Source organism: Arabidopsis lyrata (genome assembly GCF_000004255.2).
Source record: "Arabidopsis lyrata subsp. lyrata unplaced genomic scaffold ARALYscaffold_5, whole genome shotgun sequence".
Classification (NCBI taxonomy): Eukaryota; Viridiplantae; Streptophyta; class Magnoliopsida; order Brassicales; family Brassicaceae; genus Arabidopsis; species Arabidopsis lyrata.
In genome coordinates this window covers 1,780,517-1,793,368 of record NW_003302551.1, presented here as the reverse complement: position 1 = coordinate 1,793,368, position 12,852 = coordinate 1,780,517, and the positions used below count along the sequence as shown (strand labels likewise).

The 12,852-nt window shown below is 32.4% G+C and overlaps 2 protein-coding genes and 1 long non-coding RNA gene across 4 annotated transcripts; 1 reads left to right on the top strand and 2 right to left on the bottom strand.

Moving 5' to 3' along the window:
- Positions 1 to 556: 556 nt before the first annotated feature.
- On the bottom strand, positions 557 to 2,093 carry LOC110228042. Of its 2 annotated transcripts, none has more exons than XR_002331644.1 (6): positions 1,732 to 2,093; positions 1,464 to 1,540; positions 1,294 to 1,340; positions 1,051 to 1,183; positions 895 to 943; positions 557 to 795 (listed from the first exon to the last, which is right to left on the bottom strand). It is a non-coding gene; the product is annotated as an uncharacterized LOC110228042 (long non-coding RNA). The 2 variants fall into 2 exon arrangements; XR_002331643.1 differs by having other exon boundaries at positions 1,464 to 1,523; positions 1,732 to 2,088.
- Positions 2,094 to 6,539: 4,446 nt separating this feature from the next.
- LOC9311269 (probable WRKY transcription factor 3) lies at positions 6,540 to 9,307 on the top strand. The gene is made up of 4 exons (XM_021024661.1): positions 6,540 to 7,222; positions 7,722 to 8,395; positions 8,501 to 8,662; positions 8,742 to 9,307. Exons 1-4 carry the CDS (start codon positions 6,764 to 6,766, stop codon positions 8,977 to 8,979), a joined length of 1,533 nt encoding a protein of 510 aa, XP_020880320.1. The 5' UTR covers positions 6,540 to 6,763; the 3' UTR covers positions 8,980 to 9,307.
- A 74-nt stretch (positions 9,308 to 9,381) lies between these two features.
- LOC9312946 lies at positions 9,382 to 10,652 on the bottom strand. Its single transcript, XM_021024662.1, has one exon. The coding sequence runs from the start codon at positions 10,600 to 10,602 to the stop codon at positions 9,568 to 9,570; it is 1,035 nt and encodes a 344-aa protein (XP_020880321.1). The 5' UTR covers positions 10,603 to 10,652; the 3' UTR covers positions 9,382 to 9,567.
- Positions 10,653 to 12,852: the final 2,200 nt, after the last annotated feature.

Sequence of the window (12,852 nt, the reverse complement as noted above, 5' to 3'; positions counted from 1 at the left end):
GGGTCCCAAACCTAAACAAAATGTGTGGCTCATTTACTCAAGATTTTTTGTTAAACGAGAAAAACAACATTTTGGATCATAAGATTAAAACAATGCATTGATGTTCTTAAGAAAAGTTTGGAGACTCTAAACAAAATAATCTCTTTGTTCCTAATAGTTTGATGTTTTAGAGTTTTCACGCATATTAAGAATTCAATCATTGTTTAATCATTTGAACATTAATTTTAATATTACATATTTTAAAATAATTATCAACCAATAGTAATTTAAGAAAGTTAATTATTTTCAATCATTACGCCTTGAAGTTTACGATTTATTATTATATATCAATAAAAATAAAAATAAAAAACTAAAAAATCAATCATTGTGGAACAAATAACAAAAGCTAGAACCTCAATCTTTTAGGAGAGTATCTAGTAAATGATCTTAACAAGCTCCAACTTCTTCTTGATTTATATGGTCGGCTAAATTAAATATGAAACTAACACATTCTTGAAACTTTGTAGCGAGAATGTGTTTTGGCGCTATTACACAATTTTAACTCCTTAGAGCATGATTATTGGTTGGACTCACATTATGAGTCCAAATCATATATATAATTGTAAATAATACAAAATCTGAAATTTAGACACTTTTGAGTGTTTTAAAATTTTGACAGTCCAATAGTAGATCCATCAAATGAGGATCTAAAAATTTCAAAATTTGAAAAAATGTGTATTAGTTAATTGTGTTGCAAGTGACTTGAATATATAACTTGACATACATAATCAAGACTAGCAAAAGGTTCACAAACGCCTGCATTAGATACAAAAACAGAGTATGAGACTAGAAGAAAACAAAAGGAAGAGCCCCTTTTGTTATAAATCAAAAGAGTAAACAAAGAGAGGTTATTACCTGCAGTAACCATCACTTGTGATTGGGTTAGCTTGTTTTCTTCACGCAGCTTCAGAAGAAACACGAGGAATCAAAAATAAACAAAACTCAGAGACGGTACTGGATTAAAGAAAGGTTTGCTAGCAAGAATAAAATGATTCAATCTTGGGTGATTACCTTATTCAGAAGAGTCTGTCTTAACTCCAGAAGACCTTCATCAGGGCCATAAGAACTAACCATAGGATCCCAAGCAAGGTCCTTGACCTTCTCTTGACATGGGGTTCGTCAATTCGGCCATTAAACTCCAAATCTGCACTTAAAACCCAACAATTTTTCACTAAAGAAATACTAGTAAACAAAAGACAAGAACAATCAAAATCAAAATCAAAATGGAAGTGGAAGACCTTCTTGGGTGATTACCTTATTCAGAAGAGCCTGTCTACACATGAATTAACAAGCAATTATGGCTACAAACAAAAAAAGAGCAAGTTGTTCTTAATTTAAAGCAAATAGATAGAGTACCTCACTAAAAGAGTTGAAATAAACTGATTCCACAAGATTTCGTTAATGTTTTCGATAAAATTACACACCTTTAAAAGCTTCGTTAGCCTGGTTTTTCAACTCCTCTGCCCGTGAAATCAATAAGTTTCCTACACATAAAAGGGATCTAGTTTAAGAGAATAAGAGCTTTAGACATTGAAATCATACTCAACCTAAATAAAGTCTAGCTTTTTAGTATTACAGCCACTCAATTTAGTCATGCAACAAGATTCATAGCAGGAAGAGAACTCATTCACACAAAATCATTCCTACACATTAATTAACTTGAAAAACGCATGAGGAACACATGAAACACACCGATTTGCTGAATCAAAGGCGCCGATCGTGCTATGCATCCGTGGAGATGATGATGTCGGCGGATCGAGGACTCCGATGTCAGTAGTTCTCCGCAGTTTGCTTTCGATTTCAGTGATATCTCCGTGGTTTGGCGAAAGAGAAAACACAGAGAAAAAAAAATCAGTCGTAATACTAAATCTCGACCAACCACGTACCAACACGTACACAGATCCAAAGCTGATCTAAAGATCTAAAATTGGATCAGATCCATTGCTTTTATTTAGTTTGGATTTATTTTTTGGATTTTTTGGACCTTAGACTTCCATTTAGACCCACAGTTAATCATGCTCTTATGTTTACGTATATCTTATTTTATATTCGACTATTTGTTTCCATTTCCATGTTATAGTGACGAAAATTGCTACTATAAAATAATCCTGTTTCTTGGCTTTCTCGATGTGATAAGTGAGAGACGCGATTCGTTGTGGCAATGAATGAAAAGGGGCCCATTTGGGTCCTACAGATATTAAGGATGTATTGTCTCTTTGGCCCGTTTTCAAAGTTACTTGGGCCCTCCAAAAAAGTCAAGTTGTTCTCTTTTTTTTTTGTTGCCGCCTAGAATAGATTTTACTCCTTCAATAACCCTCACGTTTCCTCTTTCACCATTTTTACCAAGCAAAAATTATTAATTACCAAGTCAATTTCATCAAACAATGAACTCTATAAATAAATTGTAATCCATAAATCAGACTCATTTATGTATCTATTTCCTTTGTCCTAAAGAAAACAGCTCTTATGATTAGTCTTAAGTCTTAACCGACCATAAACTCTGGTCTATTTATTGTACACGTGGCAGAATCCGATTTGTAGAACGTGGTGAAGACAAACTGGTTAAAACCCGTCGAGTCGTGCTTGGAGCTGCTGGTTGACTTGCGAGGCACAAAACTCTCGTTGTCTTAAGGGACATAATTGTAATTTTATGCATAAACCGACGCTTTTTATAAACTTTCATTCCCTTATTAGCCAATCATTACTCAACAATTACAACAAAAACTAGATCACGATCCGTGCTATATAGTATATTGTATTAAATTATATATTTTGTTCGAAGAAATAAGAAATAATATAGTATAATAGTATAATATAAAAAGGAATATATAATAATATTATATATTTATTACTATTTAGATATAATGTTATATATTTTATTTGACTAAATAAGGAGAAAATATTGTATTTTAGAGTTTAATATATTTAGTAGCATTAGATTTGTATTTTTTATATGAGATTAACAATTTCTTTGGTTCAATTAGGTATTGATAATTTTATTGTGTGATTGTGAACAAACAAAAAAAAAAGTTGTATTGGGTCTAAGTTTTTTAATGGATTATATTGGGTTTGTGGGCCCAGTTTTATGGTTTTTAAAAAAAGGAAAAAAACGGTTTAACATACCTTTGGAATTTGCTAATGTGTTCGTTTTTGATGTCTACTTGAATTTTGTTACCCTGTAATTAAAATAAGATGACTTAAAACTTACGACTCATATATTACAAAGAGAATTGTATAAAATTTCAATGGTACTTACAGCCTCATCTGTCAAAATCATTTCCAAAGACATGCCAGAACTTTTTGTAAAATAAATCCACGAATGAAGTATACTAACTTGAATACACCAAAAAGTCTTGACAGGCTTCAAGTTGTTAAGAGGAGTGTAGCGACTAACCATAGCCATTTCTGCTGTATTTTTAATTGTAGGATATGAGAATGGTGCTGAGATGATTTCTGTGAGAAAGGTACGTCAAACCTAAATGGATATTTATAGTTGTAGATGGTTTGTGATAATTAGGAGATTCAGAAATATATTAATTAGCATAAAATAGTTAGATAATATTTTAGAAAGGTATATTCTAGATTATTTCGAATATAGGATCAAAATTATCTAACAGAGAGATTTGACAATCTTTAGAAAAGATTTTAAGGAAACTAAATAGCTGATTATATTGATGCGTGATTAAGCTAAACAAAAAAAACGTAAAACTAAACAAAAAAAACGATCTAGAATATAACAACTATTATAACTTATTTTTTTTTATAAAAGGTTTTAAGGAAACTGAATATATTCTCAAAGATTTTAGGGAAACTGAATATATTCTCAAAGATTACGAATTGCTTGAATACGAATTTATATCTAAACAAAATATAACAACCTAATATCTTTAAGATCTTTAAACCCGTTTTTCGTTATTTGACCCGTTTTTTAATTAATTTGTTAATGTTAGTGACATGGAATTAAAATGATTATGATTAGAGATCTCTACTGGCATATATTATAATTTCTTACACAATTAACGTTACGACTTATAGGATGTACCTCCCAAATAATAGTATAGGATATAACATTTTGAATATCATTTTCAATAACATTTTCGAACTATATGAGTATTATAATTCAAAATAACATTTTTTATAAATTGGATTGATATAAAATGTTTTCAATGATATATCATTTTCGTTAACATTTTCAATAACATTTTTTTATAACATGTTCGAATAATGGATTACTATATAACATTTTGAATAACATTTTCAATAACATTTCCGAATAATATATTAGTATATTAGTATAGGATTTTTACTAATTGTGTTACATTTTCGAATTGATTAGTCTATAACATTCTCGAATTATATTAATTATGTATTATATAAATAAAATCTTTTAATATCTTTAAATCAGTTTGACCCGTTAATATATATTAGTGAAATAGAATAAAATGATTATAATTAGAGATCTCTAATGGCATATATTGTAATTTTTTACAAAATCTAAGTTATGACTCTTAGGATGTACTTCCCAAATATTAGTATAGGATAGACAAAAGAATTTCACATTGCCGAATAAATAAATACGAGAAATATAAAAAGGAAATCTGTTAGATCCTTAAACGACTATATATATTATATACATCCAACATATTATTATAGCTTATGTATTTTTGGGTTAGTTCCCTAAAGAAATTTGAAGTTTGTTTGTAAAATGGTGCGGTAAGAAAATAGAATTAAATGAATAATTGATTTTGTGCATATTTTACAAATAATATGTTATCATGTTATGATATAAAATAAGTACTGAGTACATGCAAAATCAATAACCTATTTTTTAAAGATTTTATCATCATGTTGTTTTGCAAAGAAATCTTTGTATTTTACCTATCTACCAAATTAACTCAAATGTTATATGATTAAAAAATTTAAATTCTTGTGTAAGTAACCAATGCAAATTTAAATTGTAAATTACAAAAAGATTTTTTTTTTTTTTTTTGACCTCAGAAATTTTAATTTATTAAGACATTAACTTTCATGAGTAACTTTTTTCTTTTGGCCGTTTGGGACATATTCGAGTAAGTTATGAATTTCACTTTTTTTTTTTTGGGGAAAAATGAATTTCACTTTCTTGAAAATTGGAATTTTGTAGCATTTATTACGAATGATGTGTCATTTTCCTTAAAAATTACAGTATTTAAAAGGAAATCAGCTAAATAAAAAAGAGATAATTAGCTGAGAAGTAAAGATCTGGACTTAAATTAGTTTTTGATAAAATCTTGTCGGGGCTTAAGACAATTGCAACATTAGCCCATCATCTTTCCGTTTTTACCCTCACGCGTTAAAAGAAATGCAACAATATTTTTATTTCTTCCGAAACGAATATGCGTGTATATGTATATTTGTCAAGTATATGTTGTTTTATTATAGATATACACTTATCTATTTAGATCCACATCTCTAATTTATAAATCTGTATTTTAATGTGCATCTTTTTTTGTAGACATCTATTTATTCTTTTTTATTTTCACTTGATGTTGATATATAACTTACTATTCAATTTTTTTATTGTTCCGAAGTATGACTGATCTGGAGATACTTTCCCGATTGTTCGCCAATAGAGAGGAACCTGCTGGCGATAGGGTGAATATGTATTGAAAGGTCTTATGCCTGAAGAGATTGAAACCATTAGGCCTTGCTTCGGGAAACTTCTCGATGTCTACTCCAAACCTGTCTTCTCTAGCAAATTGGCTCACTCACTTTCGGTTAACCCACCAGCTTAATGTTGTCAAGCGACAAAATTCAAAAGTTTTTCCATGTACTTGTTTTCATTCCATTTCTTTCACGATTGTATAGTATCTAGTTTTTTTTTGTGTTTTTCTCGCTTCCCTCACTAAATTTTGTCTCCATATCCACAAATCTATTTAGATCCGCAATTTTTTAATTATCCATGAGTTTAGGTATTCAACTTCTCATGTAGATCTATATTTATTCATGTATATTTTTGTCAAGCATCTATTGTTTGTTTTAGATATCCACAGATCTACTTAGATCTGTATCTATTCATGTATATTTGCTAAGTATATGTTGTTCTATTGTAGATATCTACATATCTGCTTAGATAGTATGCAGGTTTGCATTAAATAGAAGTCACCTCCTTCCTTCTGTCACTGCATAACCGTCACGTCCAAAACAGAGACGTCGTTTCATTCTTTTTTGGTCAAAAAGTCAAACATGTTATCCCACTCGCATGAATACGTAAACGTCTGGTTTTTTCGTTATTATTGAGAAACTGAAGGGCATAAGTGAAGTTCTTTTTACGTTCCTTGAAAACAGAGCAGTCAATTACCTCTGAGCTAATTTGCCTCTCTGATTTTACCTCTAGCTAACTCACTCGATAAAAAAACAATTAACAAGAAAAATAAATGGATAAAATGAAAAAGATATCATATCTGCACCGCAGACTTTATACTGTATAAACAAAAACAAATTATTTATTGATATTTTTCGAGATCTGCTTGAAGAGACAGACACAAGAAAATCACAAAAATCTCTCCCATTAAAAGACTGCAGAAAGAAATATTTTTATATGGAGTACTAATCAAACAAAGTGAAAGAGAGAAACACGACACGAATTTTGTATAATTAAGATTATACCAAAAAAGTGTTAAAAAAAAAAATGTGAGTTGGGTTTGTGAAAGTTTTATCCTCTTTGTTCTCAAAATCGGAATCGATGGCGGAGAAAGAAGAAAAAGAACCGTCGAAGTTAAAATCATCCACCGGAGTTACACGGCCAACTATCGCACTTCCTCCTCGACCGTTTAGTGAAATGTTTTTTAGCGGTGGTGTTGGATTTAGTCCTGGCCCTATGACTCTTGTCTCAAATTTGTTCTCTGATCCTGATGAAATCAAGTCTTTCTCTCAACTTCTTGCCGGAGCTATGGCTTCTCCGGCTGCAGCTGCTGTTGCCGCCGCTGCTGTTGTTGCTTCTGCTGCTCATCATCAGACACCTGTGAGCTCTGTCGGTGATGGCGGTGGAAGCGGTGGTGATGTTGACCCGAGGTTTAAACAGAGTAGACCAACGGGATTGATGATAACGCAACCACCGGGGATGTTTACTGTACCGCCGGGATTAAGTCCGGCGACGCTTTTGGATTCTCCGAGCTTCTTTGGTCTTTTTTCACCTCTTCAGGTGTGAAATTCATTAACAAACTAAAGATCAAAGCTTTTTTTTTTTTCTTCTCATTGTTAGTTCGAAACTCTGTTTTTGGTAAATGAAAGTTGAAGACTTTATGGTTTTTGGATATTTTGTTGCTGTTTCTGGTTTTTGTTTTCATTCGGTTTATGGATGCAAATCCAAACCATATTACTGGATTATGGGATTAAAAAAACCCTTCAAATGTTCTTCATTTTAGGTCAAAATTGTGAAATTTTGACTTTAGAAATTAAGGATACTTTTTTTTGGGTATCAGAATCTTTGAACAAAAGAACTTAGACTTTAGAAAGTAGGAAACTTTCAGACAAAGAACATTGTCAATGTCAAAGAGAGAAACAAAGGTGTAGTTTAGAAACCCATTAGTATTGTTTCTCTGTCTTTCTTTTATAAATCTTGAATCTTTAAAGAATTTGCTTGGATTTGTTACTTGTCTTTTGGGATATTATGTGTTAATACAAAGGTGATTTATGTGTAGGGAGCATTTGGTATGACACATCAACAAGCTTTAGCACAAGTCACTGCACAAGCAGTTCAAGGCAATAATGTTCATATGCAGCAATCACAATCTGAATATCCTTCCTCTACACAACAACAACAACAACAAACTTCATTGACTGAGGTTCCGTCATTTTCTTCTGGACCTCGGTCTCAGATTCGAGCCTCGGTTCAAGAAAAATTGCAGGGACAGAGAGATACTTCGGAGATATCTGTCTTTGAGCATCGGTCACAGCCTCAAAATGCTGACAAACCAGCTGATGATGGATACAACTGGCGGAAATATGGGCAGAAGCAAGTGAAAGGGAGCGATTTTCCGCGGAGTTATTACAAATGTACGCATCCAGCGTGTCCTGTCAAGAAGAAGGTGGAGAGGTCACTCGATGGACAAGTAACGGAAATCATCTACAAGGGTCAGCACAATCATGAACTTCCTCAAAAGCGCGGTAACAATAACGGGAATTCTAAAAGTTCTGATATTGCAACTCAGTTTCAAACCAGTAATAGCAGTCTCAACAAGAGTAAGAGGGACCAGGAAACAAGCCAAGTTACAACAACAGAGCAGATGTCTGAAGCAAGTGATAGCGAGGAGGTTGGTAATACAGAGACTACTGTGGGAGAAAAACACGAAGATGAGCCTGATCCCAAGAGAAGGTAAAAAAGATAAGCTCATGAGAGACTGTACTGTTCCTCTTACATTCATTTCTTTGTGGGTTTTGTTTTTTCTGATGAGATTTAAACAATCTTTCAATGTTATAGAAATACAGAAGTTCGGGTTTCAGAACCAGTTGCTTCATCGCATAGAACTGTGACAGAGCCTAGAATTATTGTCCAAACGAAGAGTGAAGTTGACCTCTTAGATGATGGATATAGGTGGCGCAAATATGGTCAGAAAGTAGTCAAAGGAAATCCTTATCCAAGGTAAGACTAAAAACCGGTCATCGAGTTGAAGATAGTCATTGGTTTTTTTTTGCTTAATGCTCTTTGATCTAATCCACAGGAGCTACTATAAGTGTACAACACCGGATTGCGGAGTAAGGAAACATGTAGAGAGAGCAGCAAATGACCCGAAAGCTGTCGTAACAACATATGAAGGGAAACATAACCACGACGTTCCAGCTGGTAGAACCAGCAGCCATCAATTAAGACCAAACAATCAACCCAACACCTCAACGGTTAACTTCAATCAACAACAGCCCGTTGCGCGTTTAAGGCTTAAAGAAGAGCAAATCATTTGACAGAGAAGAAGAATACGAAGGCGCTTGAGCTTTTGTGAGTTTGTTGAATCTTCTTTTTGGTTAATGACCTGTTGTGTTACCTCAAATTGCCACAGGTCTCTGGACAGAAACTCTGATATTACAGTTTCAAAAGGTATGTTCTTTTATTTCATGTTGGAATCTTTTGTGTAATCTTAAGAAGCTTTAGGAGGTAATGTAAAAAACCAGATTCAAAGTTCTGGTCTTATGTGAATTCTTTTGTACATGGGAAAACAAAAAAATTACAGGTTACATTTGTGGATGAATGTTGTTTTTTTTGGTTATAATAACAATGTCTATACAAATGAAATCTTTGTATAATTCAGACAAATCTAACCTTAGCTAAATTAAGAAATCTGACAATTCTGAATAAATCTTGATTCAGATTAAAGTTTTCAAATCTCAAGAACAGTAAAGAAGATCAATATACAAAGTTACAAACTTGCTTTATCATACAAAAAGACCAGATTTTTCGAACACTAACTTGAAACATAACAACAAAACAAACAAGACCTTTTAATTCTTCTTCATCATCATCATCATCATCATCATCATCATCATCATGATTCATCAGATGTTGTTGTAAGCTACAGAGACCAAGTGAGGAACTTTACCATCATCAAAAGGCAAGCTCACATATTCTCTAGCAAACTCTTCAGCTATCTCCCAAACAAGCTCACCATGAACAGCTTTGCAATACATATACATCACAGTAGTCGCCGCAAGATTATACAACGTCAAAAGCGTTAAAAACGCAGACGTGATCACAATCTGTACCACAAAGAAAGCATTCGTCCATAACTTCCCACCATTTTCGTCATCGTTGAGCTGAGCAGAGGCGGCTAAGGTACTAATCCATACGAGAATCGATTCGGTTGAAGCGAAGAAGAAGATTATCGACAAAGAAACACCTTTCATTCCTTTAACTAAGCTATTACTTCTCTTCAATGGTGTTAAACCCCAAGCTGATTCAACAACAACAACAACCCAAGCAAGAATCCAATTCACATAGAGCTTAATCGTAATTGCAATCGACATAATCGTTACTACGATTATAAAACCTTGGAAATACGAAGACGAGTAATAGACACCGGGGATGATCTCAATAAGCTTAGTCAACAAGAAAGCTAAAATCCCTAGAATCAGAAAAACCCCCAAAACGATGAAATTCGATGAAATCAAAGTAGCGAGAAGTGGTAAAAACGAAGCAACGCTCGATTTCACTGCAGAGATAAATTTCACAGGTCTTCCATAGAATCCTTGAAACACACTATAAGCGATTGATCCAATAGCTAAGAGATTGAAGACGGTGACAACAACGATGTAACCAATTAAAAGCAAGACCGTTGTTTTAGTATCGACGTCATCGTTTTGGTGGAGTCCGCGGAGGAGAGAGACGCTGTTGTGAGAAGCGGAGGATTGATCGGTGATGAGACGGAAGACGGAAGGGTAAACAGTGACGGAGAAGCAGAGAGGAAGGAGGAAGAGAACGGAGAGAGCTAAGAAGTGACGTGAGTGAGCGTTGATGATTCGTTTTGATTCTGATAAGATTATCCAGAGATTCACCGGAGGAGGAGGAGATAGAGATGGAGATGGAGTCGCCATTGAAGCGTAGTAATTTAGTAGAAGAATCGAGAGGTTAATGACGAAGACTTTCCTTCAAGATAATTTTACTACGGGTAGGGTCGAGTCGGGTCGGGTCGGGTCAAACCTATAGTTTTTGTCATGTCATAACCTTATTTTTGTGTTTTTTTTTTTTTTTTTTTGGTTTATGTCCCAGGTTAAAAGAAGTTATGTGTCCGCCACTGTATATACTAAATCCATAGCCATGAGATATGGAAATATTCACCAATTTTCTTTTGAATGTGAAATAAATATAATTATTGTTAAGTTAAAATATATTTTAAAATAATAGAATCTTATGATGTTTCACCCTAGCAAAATTTGGTTATAATTTTAATAATTTCTACTCTGATTCTGGAACCCTCTACCTTGGATGGGGGAATGACTTATATTTCGGTGATTTCTACTCTGATTCACTCTTTTCTAATCTAATTCATAAGATAAACAAACTAGTCATTTTTTTTTCAATGTGTATGAGTCTATATGTACTAAAAGTAGTGAGTAGGAGTCTTAAAACGGAGGTCCAAAGAATTGGAAACTGGGAATAATTTGAATATCAATGTTAACCGCCAAAACTGAAACAAGGGAAAGATCAGGTAAACCGTAAATAGAACAGTCCAATACGATAGATTTATCTCCAAGCTACTTAAGGGCATATGCAAGGGGATAACTTATCTCATGTTCTTACCATTAAAAAAATAATAAAATAAAAGAAAATGGTTTTAGAACATCCAAGAACTGTTTAGACATGTTCTTCTCTCCACCTAAGAATTGTTCTTCTATCTACATTATTTTAATACTCAATTAATCCTAAGAACACCCAAACAAGTTATTCCGATAAATATGGTCTAACAACGTACGAGTCTGGTGGATTAATTTTTGAAAGCATTGTTCTTCAACTGCCAAACAAGGAAAAAGCTCTCACATGTCTACATGGAAGATGCGTTATACCGCATTTAGCAAAAACAAAAGATATTGTCCAATTGCCAAACATCGCAATTCAAAGTTCAAACACATGAAAACTAATCAAATTACAGCAATATTCTTAGAGAGCATCTCCATTGCATGAGAGAGTCCTATGAGTATAAATATTAGTATTTGTAATATAATATATATATATATATATATATATATATAATTAAAAAAGTAAAAAGAAATTAACCAATTAGATGTGGACACATGTAAATCTTGTTTGTTAAGAGTGTTTCATCTCCAATGCATGGTTCTCTTCTATATTTTGATGAGTTCTCATCTGAAATTGGGGAAAAAAATAATTCAGAATTGAATAAAGAAGAGAGAATCGATTCTCTTAGGCCATATTTAACGCTGAAACACTGGCATGTTCTTACAGTTTTTTAATAATTAAAAGTGGGTTTCGAGGGTTAAGAACTGAAGAAGTGATCTTGGACGAGAACTGTTTCAAGGGTGTTCTCCGGGTGACGTGTCCGTCTCTGAGTGGGTAGCATTTTTAAGTGTTGGGCTTTTTTTTTTCAACCCAATCACACAAATAAACCGGTCTAAAATGTAAATTATATACCAAAACAAAAATTACAACTCTAAAAAATACAAGTGTTTAGTTTTGTAATGTTTTCAATTTCAATTTTTTTTTTTTTAATTTAAAAAAAAACATTTAAAGTTTTTGATTATTAAATTATTATGGGAAAATTAGATATAAAGGACAAATAATTAAACGATTGTCCATGTATGCATTCTATATTCAAATGTCACATATTTCTAATATACCCTTTGTAATTGATTTAACCAATTTTTCAAATAAAATTCAAAATAGTTTGTAGGCAAATGATAAAGAAGTCATGGGGATACTTATAAAATCAAAAAATATATCGTTTTTGTTACCGTTTTGAATGAATAAAATATGATCTACGAAGTTTAGACTACGCCTTCTGAATTTAGAATGTGTATTCTATATATTGTACATGTTCAATAAAATTTAGATAATGTATTCTATTCACTCTACATGTTCTAGAAAATTTAGAACACATTTCTGTTCCACGGTATTTAGAATGCTAAATTCTACGAAATTTAGAATACATATTCTATACTTTGCTCTTTCTTCTAGAAAAATTAGAATATGTTTTCTAACATTTACCCATGTTCTAAAATTGTTAGAAAACACATTCTTATATTTTTCTATATATTCTACAAAAAAAATAGAAAACAAATTCTATGTAATTTAGAATGTTTTTTTTAAAAAAGAAAATAAATTATAAA